The 26876-nt window shown below is 42.2% G+C and overlaps 1 protein-coding gene across 2 annotated transcripts in view; it reads right to left on the reverse strand.

The window, feature by feature from the left end:
- The window catches only part of LOC126174806 (solute carrier family 22 member 7-like), a 197761-nt gene that overhangs the window by 58935 nt on the left and 111950 nt on the right, over window positions 1-26876 (reverse strand). For both annotated transcript variants that reach the window (XM_049921179.1, XM_049921180.1), the window contains one exon: window positions 14051-14265. In XM_049921179.1, the coding sequence (XP_049777136.1) occupies window positions 14051-14265 (215 nt within the window). The remainder of the gene's footprint in view (window positions 1-14050; window positions 14266-26876) is intronic.

Genomic DNA, 26876 nt, shown 5'->3' on the forward strand with positions numbered 1-26876 from the left:
GTTCGACGACGTTTGCAGTAGCATGGACTATCAGCTCGGAGACCATGGCTGCGGTTACCCTTGACGCTGCATCACAGACAGGAGCGCCTGCGATGGTGTACTCAACGACGAACCTGGGTGCACGAATGGCAAAACGTCATTTTTTCGGATGAATCCAGGTTCTGTTTACAGCATCATGATGGTCGCATCCGTGTTTGGCGACATCGCGGTGAACACACATTGGAAGCGTGTATTCGTCATCGCCATACTGGCGTATCACCCGGCGTGGTGGTATGGGATGCCATTGGTTACACGTCTCGGTCACCTCTTGTTCGCATTGACCTCACTTTGAACAGTGAACGTTACATTTCCGATGTGTTACGACCCGTGGCTCTACCCTTCATTCGATCCCTGCGAAACCCTACATTTCAGCAGGATAATGCACGACCGCATGTTGAAGGTCCTGTACGGACCTTTCTGGACACAGAAAATGTTCGACTGCTTGAAACGCCGGAAATGCGTATCCTCCTATTTCCATCTATTGTACTATAATTTTTTCCTTTTTTTGTTACCTGAATATATGACATTTCTGTGTCTTTACATATTGTAATCGTTTTACTATATATATATATATATATATATATATATATATATATATATATATATATATATATATATATATGCATTTATGTCGATGTATAATTGGTTTGTTTCGTAAATATTATTTGTATTTTTACGCTGAGTCTTGCCTAGGGAAAACTGTTATCGAACGATTACATCGATAGGTCGTGTGAAGAATCAAAGTGTTTAGGATCTTTGGTAGTGTTAACTCTGTCGCGTGGAGCGCGGCCAGAGAGAGAGAGAGAGAGAGAGAGTCTGGCTGGAGTAGGGAGTGGAGCAGGTGTGTTGTGTGACGCTCCCGCGAGTTGCCGCGCTTTCGGGGTTTGGCAGCATGTAATTGCGCTCGACTTGCGATGATAGTTTCTGACATGGTGTCGCGGACGGGAAGCATTATCTGGCGCACATCAAGAGCCCGTTTCGTCTGGTGACCGTGTCGAGAAGAAGGCGCGCTAACATCCAGCTGTTGCAACAGCGACGGCCGACAATGAGTGACTGTCGCCACATCCTCGATCGACGGCTTCAAACCATCAATCAACCAACAAGGAAGACTGGAAGCACGTAAAGTTTTAGAACTGTATGGCAGACCTCAGCTTTTCAAACTTTTAAAATTGTTGCGTCACAAAATTACAGCAACTTAGCATGAACCTTTTGTTGCTCGTTGTCCCAATTGCATTGCCAAGCAGGGTCCCTTCCTTTTCCGAAATGAACCCAAGTGTCGTTGAAATTCAAACGCCAGCATTAAAGTAACATAATACAATTTCGCTGCTTTAATTTCAAAGTTCAGTTAAAGTATTCATAGCTGGCTACAATAGTTAGATTACACTAGCACAAATTAAGAGTACGAGTTTTGTTACCGTATTTTAGCTTACCTGTGACTACAGCTCAGCTTGGTACGTACTAAATTTTACTATTGTTAATTGTTCAGAATCATTTAATTCAAGTTCAAAGTTAAATCTCTTATTTCTAAATTGCGTAGATTCAAATAGCTTTTGAAATGATTGTTGAGGTGTCCAAGACTAACCGTATTTCACTGAATTTCGATGTGCTTCAGAAAGAAAGTTCACTATTAACTTCAGTCACTAAATTAACTTTCGATTTTCCAGTTTTATTAATTCTTTTGCTAAATTAAGTCAGAGGGTAGCGAAATTTATTACTTCTGACAAACTTTCAGTTTTCACACTACACTTGTCAACCTTCAGTTGCCACGCTTCTAGTGCTAATTATATGTGTAATAATCATTCTTTTTCAGTTACTATAGTAAATGTCCTTTGGACTGGCGACCATAATTTCCCCCAAATCTCAAATATCTAATTACCGCTAGTTGATTGTTAACGTAACGGCCGCACATTTACTTTCTTTATTAACTTTACCCCTATTTCAAAATTAATTTGCACCAGTTTCATTAGCATTTTTCCTTTCATTTAGATGTAACCCTTTCCTCCCTCTTTACCGACAAATTAACCTCGGTGACGATTGCTTTTCCCAAATTTCCATTAGGTACACGCGGTTTAATTTTTCACTGTCATTAAGGTCTATAAGTGAGGGGGAGGTTGCACGTGGCGACCTGGTGACAGGACCATCTTCGGATTTGAGGTTGTTCTGGACACGAATCTTGCATTGTGCAAATCTCGTAATAAAGTATTGGTTACGTACAGGCTGTTACGTCAGCGAGATTAAGTAGTGGGAGGAATCCTAATTACATTTGAGATTTGGCATTTATATTGAAAATTATTAAAATGAGTGATGGCAACAACTGCTAAAATTTGGTAGACTTGGATACGGAACAATCGGTCGAACGGTGGGAAACGCGCACCGCGGTACCCATTGTTCAGGGGCAGGCGGCTAGCATGAAAGACGCGACCGCCAAAACGCAACAAAGAGCAGAAATGGAATTCCAAACTTTAGAAAATGTTTCGGAATCGGAAGTGAAAATTAAATCTGAATCCCTTGATGACGAATACGGGGGGAAAATTAAAGAGGAAGCCGCTACGGAAGTAAAACCGGTAGTTTCCGGGAATTTAACCGATTTATTGAATGTTTTGATTAACGAAATCAAGAGTCAATCGGCCAAGCAAGAAGATCAGGCTGCCAAGCAAGAAGCTCAGGCTACCAAGCAAGAAGCTCAGGCTGCCATGCAAGAAGCTCAGGCTGCCTATCAAGAAGCTCAGTCTGAAACAATTGAACGGATGCTAGACAATCAGAACAAAGCTATTAACGTTGTTAACAACAATGTTGGAGTTGTTAACACAAAAGTTGATAAAATCAAAGAAGATATTGTTGTAATTAATACCGAAATCGGTAATCTTAAACAGGAAATGATAGGCGTTCAGGCGGAAATTGCGAGCATAAATACTCGTTTTTACTCCGAAATTACCAGAATCGAGAAAAGTGTAGGAGAAGCAGTTGCTCCGATCATCGAGAATAAGGTGACGGAACAAATTCAATTAGTGAAATAAGAGGATCAACAGAAGGTGGAAACTTTAAAGGCTTTAGTGTCCGAAGTAGATACTAAAGTGAGGGAGCAGGCTAATACCTGCGAAGAGAAAAAGTGGAAAGTGGAAACGCTTGCGACAACCACTTGCCAAGTAATTACGAGAGTGTCGGAATTAGAAAAGAAACTTGACGAAAAACAGAGCTATGTGCCAATCTGTGCACATAGTTCGGAATTGTTGACGAAAGAGGAGCGGTTCGACCCCTTGAAAAAAGGCGGTATTCACGCGACGGATTTCATTAAAAATTGTGAAAGAGTTTTACCCACGTCATGGACTAATGAGAGAAAAATTAATGCGGTTATTGATGTGTTGGCTGGTGATGCCAAGCGTTGGGGCTTAAACCTCAACATTACGAACCTGACTTTTGACGAGTTTAAAAATTTGTTTCTGACTGAATACTGGTCAGAGCAAAAACAGAAAAGTGTCTGGCGCGAATTTGTCGTATCGAGGCCTTTCGATGCGAATTCGCGCTGCTCGATGAAGGAGTTTTGTGAGGGCTGGATCCGCAAGTTGGAATATTTGCGTGATCGCCGCACGGAATCCGAAATAGTCTGGGAACTCTACAAAAAGCTTCCAGATGATACAAAACGCTACGTAGAAAGCAATTACAGGACAATCAATGATTTCCTGGAAAGAGTGGAGGACGAGGACAATTGGCGCAATAATCGCGACAGTGGTAGAGGCCGTGGTAACAACAACGGGTACCACAGCAACCACAACAACGATAACCATGGGAACAATGCATACTGCAACCATGGCAGCAATAACAATAATGGTTCGGACCGTAATAACAATCGGTACAATGCAAATAATAACAGGAATTGCGGAAACCAGTATCATACTAGCGTGATACGGGCTTCGCAGAATTGTAATAACGCCAGAGGGTGTGATCAGCCGCCTCAGCAGCATCCGGGGACCGTATCTGCTGGGACGAGACAGGGAAACCATTAGCCGCGCCGGTGAGGGGCCGACCGGGTGTGGAGAAATTTTGGAGGCCCAATAACAAGAGAAAACTCAGGTGTCGTCGTTATGAAAATTCCGTATGGAATAATCAACGGCGGGAGAGTGTGCCAGTGTTAAGAGAAAGGAGTGCGCCCACAAGTAGTAGATCAGCTGTATACACAGCAGTAGAAAATACATTCACTGTCAGTGAGAACAATTTAAGTAGTGTTCCGGAAATCGATTATAAAGTGGCAGCTGTAACACACACAGCGGAACTGGAGATTGAGTTTAAGAATGATTCGCAAGTGTTGAGAGAAGATCAGATGTCGGATAAAACGTCCGTCATCGAGCGAGGGGATGCAGAGAGGGATGAGGTCTGGTTAAGGCAGTTCGATCGCTTATACGACGATCTAAGACATTATAGGGGTCTGTATGGGAGAAGTGTTTATGGGGAGCGCGTGCAGGATTTGCCGCGTCTCGTCCCGCAGGAAGATAGTGTTTGTGAAGTGATAGAAAGTTCTGGCCCTAACCGGCAGACTTTACCAGAAATAGTTGATGTTAATGGGGAGCACGACCAAGATTCGTCGTGTTTCGTCCCGCAGGAGTTGGATGTTGAAGCAGTAACGGAAAGTTCTGGCCCTGACCGGCAGACTTTACCGAAAGTTATAGTGTTAGAAGTGTCCGACCCATCCGACGCAAAACTCCAGTTTAAACATTGCGAGAGTATTAACGAGAAAGATTACGAAATTTTTAGTGATAGCCGGACACGATTGGTAGAAAAGCACTTAGATTACAGCGTGTATGAGGTTAGAGCTGACATTATACTGTCAGACGATAACAGTGTGGGTTGCGCAGATCTAGAGGAAGTAATTGCAGATACTACTGGGCACATTTCTCCAGGTAGATTGGCAGATGAGATCAATCTGACTAAAGAGGAATCAACGAAGGTGACAATTAGTGAATTGATAGCAAAGCAACACTCACTAGTTGACGAGTTAGAGGAAAAGGTTTCGCTATTGGAGGCGCAGCTACAGACTAAGCCTCAGGACAAACGTGTTGAAATTAAAACTGTATGTGAACAGAGGCTGAAAAGGCCGCCAGATAAGCCGGATTTAGGATCAAAGCCGGATGGTTTTTTCTGGAATGACCTGGATATAGACGAGGATTTACCGTGGGAAAATAAAGAAACAGTCGAGGACAAGTGTAGACAGATAGTAGTGTCTGTTAATATGCACGACCTACAACTAAACGTGTTGATTGACACCGGTGCAGAATTGAGTGCTGTATCTGGGAAAATATTTGAGTTACTGAAAGACAGACCTGGCATCGTAGTTATGCCAGTAAGAGGAGTGAAAATTATCGGTGCTACTGGGAAGGCCAGTAAACCGGTCACAAAACAGATTTTTGTCAACTTCGAGATATGTGGGGCACGATTTGAACAAGAGTTTGTCGTCGTGCCAGACTTAACTACGGAAGTAATTATTGGGTTAGATTGCCTATTAAAGTACCGTGCATTGATTAACTGCGAAAGCAAAACTTTGACATGTATGTCACTAGATAAAACAATAGTAGTTAGTTTTGACGAGGCAGGAGACGGTGTGCATAGGCAATACCAGCCTTTACACATTGTTAACTGGCCGGATGGTATTGACGTAGGTATGAATTTGAACTACTGTAATGTGAGGAATCTCGGCATTGACAATAGTGTAGAAAGTGAATTGGAAAGTATTGTAGACGGTGTGTCAAACGTAACACACGAACAAAGACGAGGCCTGTATGAAGTGATAATGAGGAATAAGAGTGTGTTTTCAGACAAACCGGGACTTGTGGAAGGATATAAATGCAAGTTGCATGTAATTCCGCACGAACCATTCTTCGTGAGACCGTATGCTATACCGCTGTCCAAAATGGAACCAGTGCAACGGGAGATAGATAAGATGATCGAATGGGGAGTGATTGAAAGAAGTACGAGTCCATACAATAACGGTTTGGTCATTGTAGCAAAACGGGATGGTAGTGTGCGTATTGTGATTGACGCACGCACGTTGAATAGGTTCGTTCAACGTGAAACAGACAGACCAGAGAGTATGGAGGAGATTTTGCAACGTTTTCATGACGTTAAGTTCATGAGTAGCCTCGATCTGACGGCTAGTTACTGGCAAATAGAACTCGAAGAAGAATCTAGGCCATACACCGCCTTCTTGTTTGCGGGCAGGTGTTATCAGTACAGAGTACTGCCGTTTGGACTTAATATATCTGTGTCCGTATTCATCAGGGCCCTAGATAAAGTGCTAGGACCGGCTTTGAGTTCAAGATTAACTGTATATGTTGACGACCTTTTGTTGGCCAATGCCACTTGGCATGACCATTGTGACCTGTTAGATGAAGTTTTTAGAGCATTGCGCCGTGGCGGAATGACTCTAAAGCTAAAGAAATGCGAATTTGTGAAGCAGGAACTGAAATTTTTAGGGCATGTAATTACCACTGCTGGTATTACGAAGGACCCAGAGAAACTAGAGGCAATAAGGAATTGTCCTCCACCCAAGTCTAGGAAACAGTTAAAAAGTTTTCTAGGGTTAACAGGATTTTACCGTAAATTTGTAAAAGGACAAGTGTTTAATGATGAAAATTTGAATAACCTCTTACGCAAAAACGTTCCGTTTGTCCACACGGGTGTCAGGCCGCTTTCGAGAGATTAAAAGACGAGTTGTTAAGATCTAACATACTATTTCATCCTGATTTATCGCTACCCTTCCATCTGGGAACGGATTCATCGAATTACGGGGTGGGGGTAGAACTGTTCCAAGAGGTTGATAAAGGAGAGGATAAGGAACACCGGACGATAGCGTTCGCGAGTCGAACTCTATCAAAAAGTGAGCGAAACTACACGATTTCTGAGAAAGAGTGTCTCGCTATCGTGTGGGGATTCAAGAAGTTCAAGGGTTACCTATGGGACCGTAAGGTGATTATTCATACGGACCATAAGGCGCTCACTTATCTGAAGAATTGTAAACTACTTCACGAAAGACTGACTAGGTGATCGCTGTATTTACAGCAATTTAACTATGACATCTGTTACGTAAGAGGGACCGACAATTGCGTAGCGGATGCGCTGTCGCGGTTGCCCGAGTCTAATCAAGATCTATTGAAAGATGAGGCAGACAGAGAGGTCAAATTATACTATTTTAAAGAAGTTGAGGGTCATAAATTAATAATGAACATCTGTAAGAATCTACGTCGTCATCAGAACGAGGATGGTTGTTTAAATATGGTGAAAACCCGATATGACGAAAGGAGTCCAGAAGGAGAGAAATTAAGGAAGTATTACAAGATATACGATCATATCTTGTACATACGTAAGGGTGAAGATAGTAATATTTGGCGGGTATGCTGGCCCACCAAATACGTCACGGAAATAATAGACTACTACCATTTGGCGTATGGTCACTGTGGACCTAAGAAATGTACGGAAAAGCTGAGTGAAGTAGTGCATTTTAACAACATGTTAAAACGCGTTACTGACAGAGTGAAAACTTGCGATTTATGTCAGAAGGTGAAGGTTACCAACTGTACGAGTCATGGTCTATGCAAAGTATAAGGCCTAACGACACCTTTGAACTACTGTGCGTGGACTTGTACGGACCTTTGCCCAAGTCATCAGGAAACTTTGCCTACATTTTAGTAGTGCTAGAAGCTTTTTCTAAACTCATCAAACTGTACCCGATTAGGAAAGCTACAGCCAAAGCGGTCTATAGCAAGCTTGTGAACGATTATTTTGTTCATATTGGTAAGCCCAAGGCGATTCTATCAGACAATGGGGCACAATTTACTTCTAAGTTGTGGAATGAAGACATGGAAAGTAATGGGGTCAAAGTGATCCATATTTCAGCTTACTGTCTGGCTGGAAATCCCGCTGAGAGGTATATGCGTGAGCTAGGCCGACTTTGCCGTACCTATTGCCATGGCAACCATAGGGCATGGAGCAAATATGTAGCAGTATTTGAGAGAATTATGAACACCTTGAGACATGAATCGACAGGATTTTCTCCAGAGGAAATCCTGTTGGATGACAGAAGTAAAAGTTTAATGGAAGAGATAATCAAATTCCCTCCACGGATTAACATTAGTATTGGTGTGAAAAAAGATCGTTTGCGAGAAGTAATGAAGCTAAAAGCCGATGCTCGCATACGTCGTCATGACGCTAAAGCGCGTTTTGCTAAGTTTGCAATCGGAGACTTAGTACTTGTAAAAAAAAGCTCATGAGAAATCGAGCGAGATAGACCATAAAATCTCTAAATTTAAGTTTGTTTATAATGGACCATACCTCACACAAATGCTTATTGCTTAGAGTATCCAAGCTCTGGAAAACTATTAGGTATACGGAACATTGTAGACTTGAAATTGTACCAACCTAGGATCGATTAATAACACACAATGGGTAATTTGTACAGTATGTAAAATAGAGTGTAAGATTAAACGATTTGCTAGATTACCATGCTTTTGACTGACCAAGGTCATTAAAGAAATTGTAATTAATAAGTAATTAATTTTGATTAATCAATTTAATTTTTAATCAATTTAATCATGATCTAGTCAACTGAAAAATCCAAGCTGCTAGTTTAAGTTTTCAGCTGAGTCACTGTAGATTAAGGAATGTAAATATGATTTTGTAAAAAGCTGTAAGATTTCATAAATATGTGATTTACTAGTCATTGCCGATGTACTTAGACGCTGTTTTAAGTTTCAGGCTAGTACATGCGTGTGATGATGGACAGTGTTGAGTTATCCACTGTCATAGTGTTTATGGACTCCTTGAGATTACTCAGGAGTGAGTTTTTCCGAAAGAATTCAGTGAAACGCACGTTCTGGAAACGCCGTTACAAGGGCGAGTGAGATCAAGCGTGCCGCACAGGCGGGCGCAACAATACTGGCAAGGCGGAGCCGCTATCGGCTCTTGTGTCGCTGTCGGCTCTTGTGCCGCTGTCGGCATTCTTTGTACTTGCGAGTACGGAAGGCGGAGTTGTTTTTCTTCCCGGACAGCTGATGTGAAAGAATTCTGTTGTCAATATTTATGGTTCAAATGGCTCTGAGCACTATGGGACTTAACATCTATGGTCATCAGTCCCCTAGAACTTAGAACTACTTAAACCTAACTAACCTAAGGACAGCACACAACACCCAGCCATCACGAGGCAGAGAAAATCCCTGACCCCGCCGGGAATCGAACCCGGGAACCCGGGCGTGGGAAGCAAGAACGCTACCGCACGACCACGAGATGCGGGCAATATTTATGTTTTTGTCGATCTGCTGTATATTATTTTCTTGTTTAGCGTTAAGTGCACAATCATGACGAGAATATTAATTATGAAAAGTTTATATAAAATACGTATTCTATGTAATTATTTATTAATTTGCGTATTTTGATATACCTGTTTTTTATGACCATGTAATCTGATTAATTTTGTAAATAGTATTCCATTTCTTGATATTGCTAGGAATTTTGATTTTTAGAATAGCTAAACCATTTTCTATGATTTCTATGAATTTTAATATATTATCAACCTGTTTTCTTTTGTGTAAGATGACAGAGTGGATTAAGGTTAGGAGTGTCTCCACTCAATTACTGTGGTCTAAAAATTGATTTATGCTTAATTAGACAAATGCTAAATTTTGTTGTTGTTTTGAGCATATGCATTTCCGCTGATTCTTTTTTGGGACATTTTCTGAGTCTGTTTAGGTTACACGAACATCCTCAGACAATGTGGGGCACGTGTAACGCCGGAAATGCATATCCTCCTATTTCCATCTATTGTACTATAATTTTTTCCTATTTTTGTTACCTGAATATATGACATTTCTGTGTCTTTACATATTCTAATTGTTTTACTATATATATATATATGCATTTATGTCGATGTATAATTGGTTTGTTTCGTAAATATTATTTGTATTTTTACGCTGGGTCTTGCCTAGGGAAAACTGCTATCGAACGATTACATCGATAGGTCGTGTGAAGAATCAAAGTGTTTAGGATCTTTGGTAGTGTTAACTCTGTCGCGTGGAGCGCGGGCAGAGAGAGCGAGAGAGTCTGGCTGGAGTAGGGAGTGGAGCAGGTGTGTTGTGTGACGCTCCCACTAGTTGCCGCGCTTTCGGGGTTTGGCAGCATGTAATTGCGCTCGACTTGCGATGATAGTTTCTGACATGGTGTCGCGGATGGGAAGCATTATCTGGCGCACATCAAGAGCCCGTTTCGTCTGGTGACCGTGTCGAGAAGAAGGCGCGCCAACATCCAGCTTCTGCAACAGCGACGGCCGACAATGAGTGACTGTCGCCACATCCTTGATCGACGGCTTCAAACCTTCAATCAACCAACAAGGAAGACTGGAAGCACGTAAAGTTTTAGAACTGTATGGCAGACCTCAGCTTTTCAAACTTTTAAAATTGTTGCATCACAAAATTACAGCAACTTAGCATGAACCTTTGTTGCTCATTGTCCCAATTGCATTGCCAAGCAGGGTCCCTTCCTTTTCCGAAATGAACCCGAGTGTCGTTGAAATTCAAACGTCAGCATTAAAGTAACATAATACAATTTCGCTGCTTTAATTTCAAAGTTCAGTTAAAGTATTCATAGCTGGCTACAATAGTTAGATTACACTAGCACAAATTAAGAGTACGAGTTTTGTTACCGTATTTTAGCTTACCTGTGACTACAGCTCAGCTTGGTACGTACTAAATTTTACTATTGTTAATTGTTCAGAATCATTTAATTCAAGTTCAAAGTTAAATCTCTTATTTCTAAATTGCGTAGATTCAAATAGCTTTTGAAATGATTGTTGAGGTAGTCCAAGACTAACCGTATTTCACTGAATTTCGATGTGCTTCAGAAAGAAAGTTCACTATTAACTTCAGTCACTAAATTAACTTTCGATTTTCCAGTTTTATTAATTCTTTTGCTAAATTAAGTCAGAGGGTAGCGAAATTTATTACTTCTGACAAACTTTCAGTTTTCACACTACACTTGTCAACCTTCACTTGCCTCGCTTCTAGTGATAATTATATGTGTAATAATCTTTCTTTTTCAGTTACTATAGTAAATGTCCTTAGGACTGGCGACCATAATTTCCCCCAAATCTCAAATATCTAATTACCGCTAGTTGATTGTTAACGTAACGGCCGCACATTTACTTTCTTTATTAACTTTACCCCTATTTCAAAACTAGTTTCCACCAGTTTCATTAGCATTTTTCCTTTCATTTAGATGTAACCCTTTCCTCCCTCTTTACCGACAAATTAACCTCAGTGATGATTGCTTTTCCCAAATTTCCATTAGGTACACGCGGTTTAATTTTTCACTGTCATTAAGGTCGAGGGGGAGGTTACATGCTGCCCTTGCCAGCACATTCGCCAGATCTCTCACCAAATGAAAACGTCTGGTCAATGGTGGCAGAGCAACTGGCTCGTCACGATACGACAGTCACTACTCATGATGAACTGTGGTATCGTGTTGAAGCTGCGTGGGCAGCTGTACCTGTACACGCCATCCAAGATCTATTTGAGTCAATGCCCAGGCGTATCAAGGCCGTTATTACAACTAGAGGTGGTTCTTGTGGGTACTGATTTCTCAGGATCTATGCACCTAAATTGCATGAAAATGTAATCACATTTCAGTTTTAGTATAATATATTTGTCCAATGAATACCGGTTTATCATCTGCATTTCTTCTAGGTGTAGCAGTTTTAATGGCCAGTAGTGTATTAAAGTGCTCTCTGCCAACGGCTAACACGTTTATAAAACTCATATACATATGAATAATATAAAAAATTAAATATCCAATCATTTATAGCAGTATGAAAATCACTACCAATGTCCTTATTTGCATCACAGTTGTTGATATCGTCCTCTAAGTATTGGCCGATTATTTCAGAAAATATCGTATCATCAATGACAATAATGTCCGTCCTATCGAAAAAGAAACAAGAATTTGCTAGAACAGAGAAAGGTACACAACCACAGATATATGGTCTGCGAGGTTGGCTCGAGAATTTAGCGTGGACTGAATTTAAAACTAACAGGACGGCGTACGTTCCAACAATAAGGGTATGTCCAGACTTGCCGATTCCACAGCTACTGAGAACCTGAAGGAGGTGCGCTTCTTCGGATACAAATTGTGCTTGTCTGCACGTTCCTACGGGTCTTTGAGACAACATGTCTGTGGCTATGGGTAACAATAAAGACAAATATTTGTGCTATTGATAAAGAATTTTTACGACTTTTTCATTTGGATCAGCGGTTAAAGTGCAGAGTTTCCAATGCTCTAACTCGACTGATGAAGTATTGTTAGTCCCAATGGAAGTGGAAGAGGTTGTACATGAAGATGAAATGGGAGAAATGATACTGCGTGAAGAGTTTGACAGAGCACTGAAAGACCTGGGTCGAAACAAGGCCCCGGGAGTAGACAACATTCCATTAGAATTACTGACAGCCTTGGGAGAGCCAGTCCTGACCAAATTCTACCATCTGGTTAGCAAGATGTATGAGACAGGCGAAATACCCCCAGACTTCAAGAAGAATATAATAATTCCAATCCCAAAGAAAGCAGGTGTTGACAGATGTGAAAATTACCGAACCATCAGTTTAATAAGTCACGGCTGCAAAATACTAACGCGAATTCTTTACAGACGAATGGAAAAACTAGTAGAAGCCAACCTCGGGGAAGATGAGTTTGGTTTCCGTAGAAATATCGGAACACGTGAGGCAATACTGACCCTACGACTTATCTTAGAAACTAGATTAAGGAAAGGCAAACCTACGTTTCTAGCATTTGTAGACTTAGAGAAAGCTTTTGACAATGTTGACTGGAATACTCTCTTTCAAATTCTGAAGGGGCAGGGGTAAAATACAGGGAGCGAAAGGCTATTTACAATTTGTACAGAAAACAGATGGCAGTTATAAGAGTCGAGGGGCGTGAAAGGGAAGCAGTGGTTGGGAATGGAGTGAGACAGGGTTGTAGCCTATCCCCGATGTTATACAATCTGTATATTGAGCAAGTAGTAAAGGAAAAAAAAGAAAAATTTGGAGTAGGAATGAAAATCCACGGAGAAGAAATAAAAACTTTGCGGTTGGCCGATGATATTGTAATTCTGCCAGAGACAGCAAATAACTTGGAAGAGCAGTTGAAAGGAATGGAGAGTGTCTTGAAAGGAGGATATAAGATGAACATCAACAAAAGCAAAACCAGAATAATGGAATATAGTCGAATTAAGTCGTGTGATGCTGAGGGAATTAGATTAGAAAATAAGACACTTAAAGTAGTAAAGGAGTTTTGCTATTTGGGGAGCAAAATAACTGATGATGGTCGACGTAGGGAGGATATAAAATGTAGAGTGGCAATGGCAAGGAAAGCGTTTCTGAAGAAGAGAAATTTGTTAACATCGAATATAGATTTAAGTGTCAGGAAGTCGTTTCTGAAAGTATTAGTATGGAGTGTAGCCATGTATGGAAGTGAAACGTGGACGATAAATAGTTTAGACAAGAAGAGAATAGAAGCTTTCGAAATGTGGTGTCAAAGAAGAATGCTGAAGATTAGATTGGTAGATCACATAAGTACAGAGGAGGTATTGAATAGAATTGGGGAGGAGTTTGTGGCACAATTTGACTAGAAGAAGGGATCGGTTGGTAGGACATGTTCTGAGTCATCAAGGGTTCACCAATTTAGTATTGGAGGGCAGCGTGGAGGGTAAAAATCGTAGAGGGAGACCAAGAGATGAATACACTAAGCAGATTCAGAAGGATGTAGGTTGCAGTAAGTACTGGGAGATGAAAAGGCTTGCACAGGATAGAGTAGAATGGGGAGCTGTATCAAACCAGTCTCAGGACTGAAGACCACAACAAGAAAAAGTCCCAATACTGAAGGGCGCATTTGAGTGTGGAACGTGTGAGGTTTCCAGTGTATGGCAACTGCGGCAGCTGCAACAGACAAGAGTGGGTGCGCCTTGCGCGCCCCCGCGGCTCTTTACCTGTGAGCAGCACAACGCCGAGCACTCCTAGGAGGCCGACCAGCGCCAGGCAGCCGACGCCGGACCAGCGGCGGCCGAACCGGGTGCCGCAGTAGTGCACCAGCAGCAGGGACGCCACCTGCGCGCCGCACTGCGCAGACACCGTCACCAGCGGGTTCACGCTGATGATGCCCACGCTCAGCACCAGCGTAAACAGCGTCACCCATGCTATGCACCTATAGACACACAGCACAGTTTCGTGTTCTCATACGTCTATGAACGATATAAAGAAAACAGTATTTAATTCCTATAGAGGACTATGTATACAAGTAACGGAGAAACGTAGTATATAATTAATCGAGACAGCTTTTCATATTTTCGCTAATGACGGATTTTCTGCGCTGACGGAAAAAAATAGCACACCGAGAAGGAGTTGTGCGACATAAACTCAAGTTGGTAGGCATGTTTTTACACATGCAAGATGATGTCTATTCCAACTTTGCACCAGTCGCATAGGAGTAGTCCCAGCAGCGCCAATATGAGGATGCAAATGTGGTTTGCTTTAAATATACCGGGTGATAAAAAAATCAGTATAAATTTGAAAATTTAATAAACTACGAGCCCGCATCTCGTGGTCGTGCGGTAGCGTTCTCGCTTCCCACGCCCGGGTTCCCGGTTTCGATTCCCGGCGGGGTCAGGGATTTTCTCTGCCTCGTGATGGCTGGGTGTTGTGTGCTGTCCTTAGGTTAGTTAGGTTTAAGTAGTTCTAAGTTCTAGGAGACTGATGACCATATATGTTGAGTCCCATAGTGCTCAGAGCCATTTGAACCATTTTGAATAAACTACGGAATAATGTAGATAGAGAGGTAAAAATTGACACACATGCTTAGAATGACAGGGTTTTATTAGAACCAAAAAAAAAACAAAGTTCACCAAATGTCTGACAGATGGCGCTGGACAGCAAAACGTCAGTGACTGCGCATGACAATCGTGTATGAAAGGAGCTGTAATGAGAGAGAGAATCAGATGCGCCAACAGTCGCAGCATATTGACGTTACCTGAAAAGATGCTGTTAGTGAAGCTGTATTATCAGCATGGGCAATGTGCTAGTTCAGCGTTACGATCCTATCACCACAGGAAGGGGATTCGAACGGGTGAAGGTCCGTTGACAAATCTAGCTGTGGCGAGAATGATGTCGAAGTTCGAAGCCACGGGTTGTTTAGACGATAGACCCCGTAGTGGCCGACCGAGAACAAGGCGTAATGGGTGCTGAGATAGTTCAGGACGAAATGGAGACTGTAGCGGGTTCGTCTATGTACGGGGAAATCAGCGCTCGTGCAGTCGCACGTCGCACCGGCATTCCATACACTACTGTTTGGTTGGCACTTAGGCGTACCCTCCGATGCTATCCGTTCAAAATTCATCGGCTTCATGAACTGTTACCTGGCGATTTAATGAAGCGGAGGGCATTTGCGGTGTGGGTGTTTCAAAAGATGGCGGAAGACGACGATTGGTTGAGTAACGTGTTGTGGACCGACGAAGCTCATTTCACGCTCCGGGGTCTGTCAAGGCCCACAACTGCAGAATTTGGGCTACCGAAAATCCTAGAACTGTCTTGGAAACTCCATTGCACGGCGAGAAAGTCACGGAATGGGTTGGATTTATCACATCTGCCGTTATCGGGCCTTGTTTCTTCGAGGAAATGCGTGATTCTGGTTTTGTAACTGCTACCGTGACGCGTGAGAGGTACGCCGATATGTTACAGAATCGCATCATCCTCAGCCTGGCTGATAAACATCTGCTGGAATGTACGGTGTTTGCAGGATTTCGCTCCACCCCATATTGCTAGACGCATGAAAGATCTCTTGCGCGCGTCGTTTGGTGATGATCGCGTGCTCAGCCGCCACTTTCGTCATGCTTGGCCTCCCAGGTCCCCAGACCTCAGTCCGTGCAATTATTGGCTTTGTGGTTACCTGAAGTCGAAAGTGTATCGTGATCGACTGACATCTCTAGGGATGCTGAAAGACAACATCCGGCGCCAATGCCTCACCATAACTCCGGACATGCTTTACAGTGCTGTTCACAACATTATTCCTCGACTACAGCTATTGTTGAGGAATGATGGTCGATATATTGAGCATTTCCTGTAAAGAACATCATCTTTACTTTGTCTTACTTTGTTATGCTAATTATTGCTATTCTGATCAGATATCTGTCGGATATTTTTTGAACTTTTGTATCTTTTTGGTTCTAATAAAACCCCATGTCATTCCAAGCATGTGTGTCAGTTTGTACCTCTCTATCTATATTATTCCGTGATTTATTCAGTTTTCAAATTTATACTGACTTTTTGAACACCCGGTACACTGCAATGGCCGTGAGTGCCAGTTACCTTTAAGATTGGATGTGGTGAGTTGATGTTAATCACGAATGCCTTTAAGGCGACAAAGATACCATTATCAATACCTCACTGAGTTTGAACGGGGTCGTGTAATAGGTCTACGAGAATGTGGATGTTGTTTTTCGTGCGATATTGCAGAAAGACTGGGCAGGAATCTACAGCCACTGTAGATGATTGCTGGCAACAGTGGTCACGGGGCTGTAAGATCGCAAGAAGACAGGGCTACTGACAGCCACGTGGCATTACCACCAGGAAGGGCCATCGTGTTCCGCATATGGCTCTGTTGCATCATACTGCAATTGCAGCAGCGATTTGAGCAGCAGTTGGCACCACAGTGACACAACGAACTGTTACAAATCGCTTACTATGAAGACAGTTCCGAGACAGTCTCGCCGTGGCGTGCATTCCACTACCTCCAAACCACCGCCATTTGCGACTTCATTGGTGTGAAGAGAGAGCTCAGTGATGGGAAGTGAGGAAGTCTCTTGTGTTTCCTAATGAAAGGTGCTTCTATGTCGGTGACAGTGATGGCCGTGTTTGGATAGGATGCCAATTGAGGCCCTGAAACCAATCAGTCATCGTGATAGACAGACTGACTTTCTCCTGGGCTTGTAGTCTAAGTTGCGATTTCGTATGCCAGCAGGAGCACTCTCTTGATTATCCACGCAACCTGACTGCTGATTTGAAATTCAATCTACTGGCTGAATCTGTTGTGCTGCAATTCATGAACAGCATCCCAGAGGGTGCTTTCCGACAGGACAACACTCGCCCACATATCTATTTGTAACCCAACATGCTCTACACAGTGTCTACCTGTTGTCTTGGCCTGCTCGATCATCACGTCTCTCTCCAATCGAAAGCATATGGGACATCCTCGAACGATAACTCCAACGTCATCCACAACCAATCCCTATATTGGCCGACCAAGTGTAACAGGCATGTAACTCTACTCACAAACTCACATCCGGCATCTGCACAGCACAATGCGCATAGGTTTGCATGCTAACGTGCAACATTCTTGCGGTCTGGCTGGTTATTAATGTACCAGCATTTCACAGAAGTTAAGCGTAAACAATGTGCGAAAAGAATAAAAAGAGCGATTATTAATTAGTGAGTTGCAACTGAAGCAAATGACACCTTTTCACTAAACTGCTATACATGGTAATCATACCGACAGGACTTTCATTAGCGATTGTTCGACATTTCTTAGCGAAACTATCCAGAAAAAAACTTTCAACTTAGTTTTCTGGTTAATTTCCAATGTCAGAGTTGTACAGACACTTAGAAAATAAAAACAAAGTGAAAGATCGAACATTCTTTAAAGGGATCGATACGTTTTTGAATCATTACGGAGAAGGAAGTGGAAGAATACTAGACAGCAGAGAAGGGAAACCAGATGGAATTAGCATTCAGCATGGAATAGAAGACAGAATCACAAATCACATTTGAGAGATGAAAGAATTTGTATAGAAGGAAACGATTGCATCATGTAAAAATGGACAGTGACGTAAAGAAATTTTGATGATTTAATAAATAGTGGCGAGCGTATGATAACCCAAGATACAGCACGCTACAAAACCAAGCAAATAGAAAACATGTTATTGCTGTAACGTCGCATTAAATATTTGCAAACTTTAGATTCCAAAAGTGATATACAAATTAACTTTTTAAAATCATATATGAGGTCTATAAATTGTAAACTTGACACTGAAAATATTTGAAAATGAATAAAACCACTCAGTTAGCACCATAAACAAAATACTGAGAAAGGAACACGAATTCGTAAAAGGAATTTTTAAACTCTTAGATAATCGTAAAAGATTTTACAGTGAAGATTCTGAATCAAATTTATGAAGCACTAAACCAATACAACAAAAGAGAAAGGCAGAAATCTGCTAATGAGTCTAGTGCAATGAAGGTCGTTTCTGTAAGGCGATACTAATTGAAACAAAGGCTGTAAATTCTGGAGATGTGTGGGAGGTGAGAATAAAAGTCACAGTATATTGAGGGTAACAAGTGACTAAACGGAAGTTAGAGAAACTATTGAAATGAGGAAGGATTGTATGTGAATTAGCCTGATGAGGCAGGTAAAGTCGTAGGTAAGGGGGTAGGAGGAGAAATCAAGAACAAATTGGAGATATGCAGATGAACCTCACAGTGCGAGGACTCGAGTTAGTATTACAATTTTTTATTTCCGCCAGAATCTTCTACATGCAATATGTAGGGACTTCAGAAAGTAAGTTACACACGTCGTATCTCTCTAAGACTATTACTCTATAAGAGTGGCACACTGTCAGAAGAGAGTCTCGTCTGTTCCAGGTTTGCTGCAGTGACTGTTCTGCTATATTACGGATGGCAGGTGCGCCACAGCGTACGATTCAAAAGGTGCGGCAACTGGAAACGTACTCCAGAGTTGAAGTACGCTGGAGAGTACGATTCTTGCCGACAAAACACCTAAATTGCACAGATTCACAGTGCGATTCTGTTAGTATATGGTCCAGTCGCTTCCATCCATATTGAAATGCTATCAGGATGTTGACCAAGGCTGCACAGAAGTGGGTGAAGCTGATTCGCCGTACAGTCCAGATCTTGCACCATGTGATTTCCATCTTTTTGATAAGCTGAAAGAACATATGGGGGAAAGAGTTTTGTCAATGATGAGGACGTTCACAGATGTTTTCTCAAATGGCTCCGTGATCAAATGGTTGAAATGGCTCTAAGCACTATGGGAAGTCATCAGCCCCTAGACCTAGAACTACTTAAACCTACCTAACCTAAGGACATCACACACATCCATGCACGAAGCAGGATTCGAACCTGCGACCGTAGCAGCAGCGCGGTTCCGGACTGAAGCGCCTAGAACCGGTCGACTACAGTGGCCGGCGTCCGTGATCAAGGAACGGATTTTATCATTGGAGAATTGAACGACTGGTAGACTGTTCCGATCGTTCTAAACAGAGATTTACTATACAGTGTCATGTATCTGTGTCATTGTGTACTGTAACATTCAATAAAAATTACTTGGCCTGCTGTAATAATGAGTAAAATACTATCTGAAGTCACCTCGTCGATATAATTACGAGGAAAGTTCAATAAGTAATGCCCCATGTTTTTTTGCTCAACACATATTTATTGTTAAGAGTCAGAATTTGGTGAAAATATACATCAACATGTATTGTCCATATCCTATTTTTCTATGTAGTCTCCGTCACGTTCTATGGCCGAGCGCCAACGTTGTGGAAGAGCATGTATTCCATGCAGGTAAAAGCTCTTGTCGTGTGGGCGTAGCCATGTTTTCAGTGCATGACTGACACTCTCATCATCTTCAAAGTGTGTTCCCCGTAGAGAATTTTTAAGCGGCCCAAAGAGATGGAAGTCCGAGGGAGCCAGGTCTGGACTGTAGGGTGGATGAGGCAATGATGTCCAATCCAATTTGGTGATGTGTTCGCGGGTTCTCAGACTTATGTGTGGACGTGCATTACTGTGTTGGAACAAGATTTCTGCTGGATTCTTGTCCGATCGGAAACGTCGGAAACGGTTCTTGAGTTTATTCATTCACGTACGCCTCTGAATTGATGGTTGGCCCTCTTAGCATCACATCCACGAAAATGACGCCATCACAATCACAGAGGACTGTCACCATGACTTTTCCGGCAGAGGGGGTTGTCTTTAATTTCTTCTTTTGTTTTGAGTGAGGACTCACTCCACTGGACAGTCTTTTCGTTTACGGTGCAAAGTGGTGCACCCAGATTTCGTCCTCCCTAGCGATCCGTGAGGGAAAGGACTCTCCATCGGTCTCAAAACGCTCCAAAAAATTACATGAAACGACTTTTCTTTGAATCTTGTGGTTCGCTGTGAGCATTAGTGGAACCCATCGTGAGCACCTCTTTGAATATCCGAGAGTCTCGATCATTGCAGACTCACTTCCAATGTTGATCGGCAACCGTAGAGCCAATTGTCGAGTTATGATGCGTCGGTCGGCACGAATAATGGCAAGCGCACGCTTCAGCATGTCTGGAGCAGTGGCTGTGACAGGACGTCCCGAGCGGGCCGATCATGGAGCTGTGTTTCTACATTTCCTGAGGCTGTAACTTTTATTATCATTCGCCACACTGTACTTCTATCAACTGCAACATCGCCGTACACTGCACATAAACGTTTATGGATATTCACCACGGTTTCTTTTTCTGCTCACAAGAATTCAATTATAGCATGTTGTTTGTAACGTGAGTCGTGTGCAGACGTCATTTTGACGCTGTACTACGGCTCTGCCACCTGTCACAACAGTTCGAACCTTCACCGGCGCACAGAACAAACATGAAATGTGAAACACCAAGAAGGACGTTTGTGAATGTATATTAATGGCTTTTTTTTAAAAGAAAAAGTGTGGGACATTACTTACTGAACGACCCTCGTACATTTAAAAGGCTATTCTAGAAGTTTTAAATCTTCAAACACAAGGAAATCTTTAAAAACAATAAAATATGTGATACAGGTCTTTGCATTGTTTTGTATCTCAAAAAATGTTTCAAATGGCTCTGAGCACTATGGGACTTAACATCTGTGGTCATCAGTCCCCTAGAACTTAGAACTACTTAAACCTAACTAACCTAAGGACATCACACACATCCACGCTCGAGGCAGGATTGAACCTGCGACCGTAGCAATCGCGCGGTTCCGGACTGAGCGCCTAGAACCGCTAGACCACCGCGGCCGGCTTTGTATCTCATCTATAGACTTCACGCCAATTGCTGTGAATTGCTAAAACTACATTACTTGCATATGATTCATCCTCAACTGGAGCATATCGTAAGCTTACTAGCGTCTTGGGGCTGAAATATCTGGGGGGACCACATTTTCAAAGTACCCTTCATTGTAACTGCCTCTCGCTTGAACAGTGGAAGTTTAGATCTTGGCAGTCATAAACAAAATAGGCAGTCCATTTTCCTGCATCATGCATACGCACTCAGAACGGAGACATTATCCATTCCAGAACAATTACTTACAATGTCGGAACTAATAAAAAAAAAGGTTCAAATGGCTCTGAGCAATATGGGACTTAACTTATGAGGTCATCAGTCCCCTAGAACCTAGAAATATTTAAACCTAACTAGCTTAAGGACACCACACGTCCATGCCCGAGGCAGAATTCGGAACTAATCCGCCAACAGACACACTTGGACCTGTCACAACAATTAAAGGGGAACACGCTGGGGAGCGGTTCTAGGCGCTACAGTCTGGAACCGCGCGACCGCTACGGTCGCAGGTTCGAATCCTGCCTCGGGTATGGATGTGTGTGATGTCCTTAGGTTAGTTAGGTTTAAGTAGTTCTAAGTTCTAGGGGACTGATCACCTCAGAAGTTAAGTCCCATAGTGCTCAGAGCCATTTGAACCAACACGCTGGGAATATTGTTTCTAAAGGATTTATTTATGGCATGAAACCCTGGAGATACTACTGCAGGCACTGAAAACTGCTCTTGCACCACAATAAAACAACCATCACAAGTTTAGGAAACAATCTGGAAGAATATTCGCTATGGGACACTTCCGTCCAATGCGCGTAGCGACTGGTACACTCTGACTAACAACTCCACAATTAAAGGAAAGTCTTTCCGATTGCTCTTGGCTGATTTGCCTTATTGCGACTCATGTCAAGTATCAGCCTCCATGACAAACATCTTCACTTGCAGAAATCAGAACCAGATACTGGGTTGGACTCGGAGAAAATTGGGGTACCACCAGGACGACTTCTGTGGAAAATACGTTCACTCCATGCTGGCCTTTCTACCTGGCATCAAAAATATCCTTTCTACCTGTTCACTGGACATTAGTTACTTTCGTTCAGAGTCAGAGTTTATAGGTTGGCGAGACTATCTTCACCATCAGTAATGCAGCATACAAGATAAATTTGACAGGTGGAACCAATTAAATTTCCAAAACTTTTTCCCAGCAGTGCAGCAACACGTAATAGCGGCAACACTTTACACTTTCTAATTATCAAAATGACTTTCAGCAATTTCATAGCATTTCATTGTTGTTCAAAATGAATTTAACTACCTTCTAAGGAGGGATTAGCTCCGTTTTCAAAAAGTATTTGTTTATCGAAGCCGTATTATATTCTGATAACCAGATAATTACTTTTAAAGGCTTTTTTGTTTATTGTCCTTTAATGACGAGCTGTACTGTCTTTCCTAGAAGAGTATGATTATAAGCCAAAGAGCAGATTTATGTGTTCCCAAAACAATTATTGTAATTGTTTCTAGGAGACAAGTGCTTTTTTTAAAGAACACATGGTTTAGATAACAAAAAAGGAACACGTGAGTATGTTCCATAATACATGAGCTATGCATTTCAGTATCACAAAAAGGACATGGACACCTTAATTCTAATAATAATAAGTTTATTGCAGGTAAATAACAATACAAGTTCAGAGTACCATTATCATAAAACACGAAACTAGACATTTTACGTATTGTGGTTTGTATAGTCACTTATCGACCGTTTCCTTTTGGTACAGAGTTCCGGTAACATTTGCATATTCTATGACATAATTGACATTTACACATTGCAGTTTAGCTCATGATATGACGGCTCGTTGCAAATAAGGTGGTGGAAACCACGAACTGCCATTCTGGTAATCACATATCTCATCTCGAAGTTTTCCTTAGCCCACGTTTTCTCAGTCATGGCGCCTGTGCTGTAAAATTCTGGAGGTACGTCTTCCCTTACTTCCTTCCATGTTTTTAATAGACTTTCCGAAGCGCTGGTGTTGAGTAGCATCAGGTTTGTTCGCAGGTCTTCAATGAGGAAGGATTCCGTTGCCAACAGGTATACAAGTCTGAATCGTGTTGTTTTGGAGACACCAATTGCTTTCTTCGTATAGGTCGCCTTTACTGTTTATAGTGTCGTTAGGTTTTTCACTGTGAGATGTGGTCCGATGGTTTCTATGTCAGTATTGGGGAGATTTTGGCTCTGAATAGTGCCATTGTTGTCTGTTGGTGGTGGTGGTGGTGGTTGTTGGGATGTTTAAGGGGGACTAAACAGCGAAGGTCATCAGTCCCCCTGTTGTCTGTTGGCAGAGGGATCTAATGTGATCTATTTCACTGATAACCATTATTGTTTGCGCTGCTTTCTCTTTTACATGTTTTGTGAAACATTTTGCACTTGCTTGTATCGTGATCCCTAAGTACTTGAAGTCTGGTGCGCGTTTCAATTTTCTCTCTGGTATGACGCCTATAACAATATAGTCTGCAAATTCGTTTGAGATAACGCCTTCCCTTGGAGGTATTCTAAAATTTCTTCCGCTGCAACGATAAATAACAAAAGACCCAGTGGGTCTCCCTGAAGTACCCCGTTTGATTGGAATAACGGCTCTGATAGAGAGAGGCTGTGTGAGATCCTTATTTCTTTCCATCGCTGTATCGCGCTTATGATTCATGGCCATATGTTTCTTTCATTTAAGATTTTCTCTCGTTTTTTTTGTCACTAACTTTTTTATTGTAAAGTAAAGGGCTTTTGTGAAGTCTATGAATACTACAAAAAATCCTCTGTGTCTTCAAAAGCTTCCCATATGCTCTTAGCAGGAGTTCTGGAGTTCTGTTTCGGTCCGAATTGATCTTCCTTTCTTGAATGCCATTTGTATTCGGGGAGGTGTTCGCCGATTGTTTCTTTTATTATTTCCGTTATTATTTTTCTGAATACCTTGAAAGATAAGTCTTCTCGTGTTATGCCTCTGCAGAGGGTGATTTGTTCCACCGTGCACAAACTCTAGGGATTGATCGATGAGAGGATAAGGAACAAAACCGGTCTAATGAACTTAGGTCCGGAAATGCTTGGTTTCCATGCTAGAGAGCATTTATTCAGTCATACTTTGTTACGGAGACAGCGGTCTAATACTCGCTGTACCAGGCAGCCACAATTACAGTATGCATAATTTCCTCCTACAGTGTGGTACTGTTCCTCATACGTCATGCCCTAGAGCCCCCTCCTGCCATGGTAATTGGTATTGTGTCCGATTTACGCCTCTTGCTGACTCACCTTGTAATGGTTGTGATGCAGTGTTATACGCAATGGTTTCGCATTCGAATCGGGAGGTTGTTGACATGATGTTTACTTACGGAAAGGGGAATGGCAAAAGGTAACGGGGAGCAAGGTTGTATTAGGAGACCTATACACGCCGACAACAACCACAGAAACCGCAGCGTTCAGTGTTTGCAACAGTGTTTCGTCATTTGCCTGAGACAGGGTCGTTTCAGCAAGCAGGAAATCATGAAGGACGTACCCGAAATGTTCGGACACCAGACTTGGAGGAAAATGTGATTAACATAGCGGAATGCGACCACCGTGTCAGTATCAGGCAGTTGATCCGCCAGTTCAGGGTAAGCCAGACGACCTTGTGAAACATTCTCCATGACAATTGTTACTACCCTTATCACTTACATCGTGCGCAGGGCTTACTAGCTACAGATTTATCGCTTCGGTAGCAGTTTTGTCACTGTTTTCTTCACAAGGCAGCCACAATTCCAGGATTTGTGTCATCCATTGCATTCACAGATGAGGTCACCTTTTCGTGGAGTAGTATCTTCATCTTTCATAACAGTCAACTGTGGGATAGTATGCAGAACCCCCATGGTATGGTAACAACAATTGAGGCATATGGAAAACATTTTCAACACATGCTGTAACTCTGGCTGCATGGTACAGCGCCTATTATACCGCGACCTTTTTAACAGAATAAATGGTCTCTAGCATGGAAACCACGCATTTCCGGACGTAAGTACATTAGACCTTTTTTATTCCGTATACCTTCATCGATCAGTCCCGAGAGTTTGTACTCGGTGGAAAAAATCACCCTGTATTTGCTAGCGTCCTTGGGGTCTCCAGTCCCTTGATATAACACTTTCGTTATTGAATTGTTTTTGAAGGGAAGCTCTTTCTATGTACTTACTGTAGAGTTTTGTCTATATTGGCGTTAGTATTTTGGCATTATGTGCTGTAGAGACTATCAGGTCCTGTAGATATTTTGTTCTTGGTACTGTTAATGGCACACTTAAGCTCTTCTGTGGCCAGTGGGACCCATTCCGTAATTGTTTGTGGAATTGTCTCCTGTCTGCCCTCTCTCTGCCTTTTAATCCTACCTTGTTCATTATTTTGTCGAAATGATTTTCCCACTTTTTTCATATCGATGTAATATGTTTCGGCTCGTGTTCTGGGGCACAGTGTAATATATAGGCCTCTTGTGGCTTCTTCCCCTAGTTACTTTCCTTCTCTTCCCAGAATTCTTTCTTCTTTTCTTTTAGAGTTTTGTTATAGATATTTCGTTTTTCAACGTAAGTCCTGAGGAGCGTAGGGTTCTCTGCGCAGCGAGTTTTCGTCCTTTTGCACCTGAGATTGGAGGCTTGCCTTACTAGTTCCTCTATCGCTGCTGTTGCTTCCTCTTGTCGTGAATTGTCTATTAGCACTTCAATTTGTTTTATATCATCTGACTTTGCTTCCAATTTTCTGATGTCTATTGTTCTCGAAAATACCTGTTCCTCTTTTTCTTGTGTTTTTCGCCATTTTAATTGGATTTTTATTTCCAGAACAAGTACTTTCCGAAGTGGTCTGTGGTTTTCAGTCCAGAGTGGTATTTATTGCCGTGGTTGGACACCTTATGAATTCAATTTCAATTGTGCTTTTGCCGTTGTTGGAAGTACAGGGTGTCAGAAAGGTCTTTCCCTGATTACATAAATTGATAACTCCGGCTAGAAGTAAGATAAATTATGAAACTGGTGTCTAATTGTTTACAAACTATCAAAGTTTTTTCACACATCAGTAAACTTCCACATGAGCACCCTTGGTAGCACGTAGCACATCTAGGCGATATTCAATTTCCGTCCACACATTAGCCAACATCACTGGAGGGATCGATTCAACGACTGTGGTTATCCGTTGCCGCAGGGTTTCAAGATCTGGTACAGGTGTTCGATAGACCTCGTCCTTGACATAACCCCATAAAAAGAAGTCTAATGGGGTTATGTCAGCAGAGCGTGGAGGCCAAACCGTTGGCCCATCACGACCAATCCATCGCCCAGGAAAGGTCATATCGAGATAGGCACAGGCGTCCAAACCCCAATGAGGCGATGCACCGTCTTGCTGAAACAAAACATTGGGGTGATACGGAAGCAGTTGAAACATGTCCAGATACACTGCAGATGTGATGGTAGCCTCAGCGAAGAAGAATGGCCCGATAATTCGATCGTGCAAATAGCGCGCACCAAACATTCACCTTTAGACTGCTCTGGTGCACTCCATGACCTCGCCAGGGGGTTGTGAACCCCAAATGACAAAAATGACAAAAAAGGTCGCTTAGTCGGAAAAGGCAATTCATCTGAGAGAACCATAATCGTCCTAAATACCTGATAGCATTGCGACCGCAAAGTCATATCGACGTGTGCTGTCATTGGG

This window comes from Schistocerca cancellata, chromosome 3, assembly GCF_023864275.1.
Source record: "Schistocerca cancellata isolate TAMUIC-IGC-003103 chromosome 3, iqSchCanc2.1, whole genome shotgun sequence".
NCBI classification, from domain to species: Eukaryota; Metazoa; Arthropoda; class Insecta; order Orthoptera; family Acrididae; genus Schistocerca; species Schistocerca cancellata.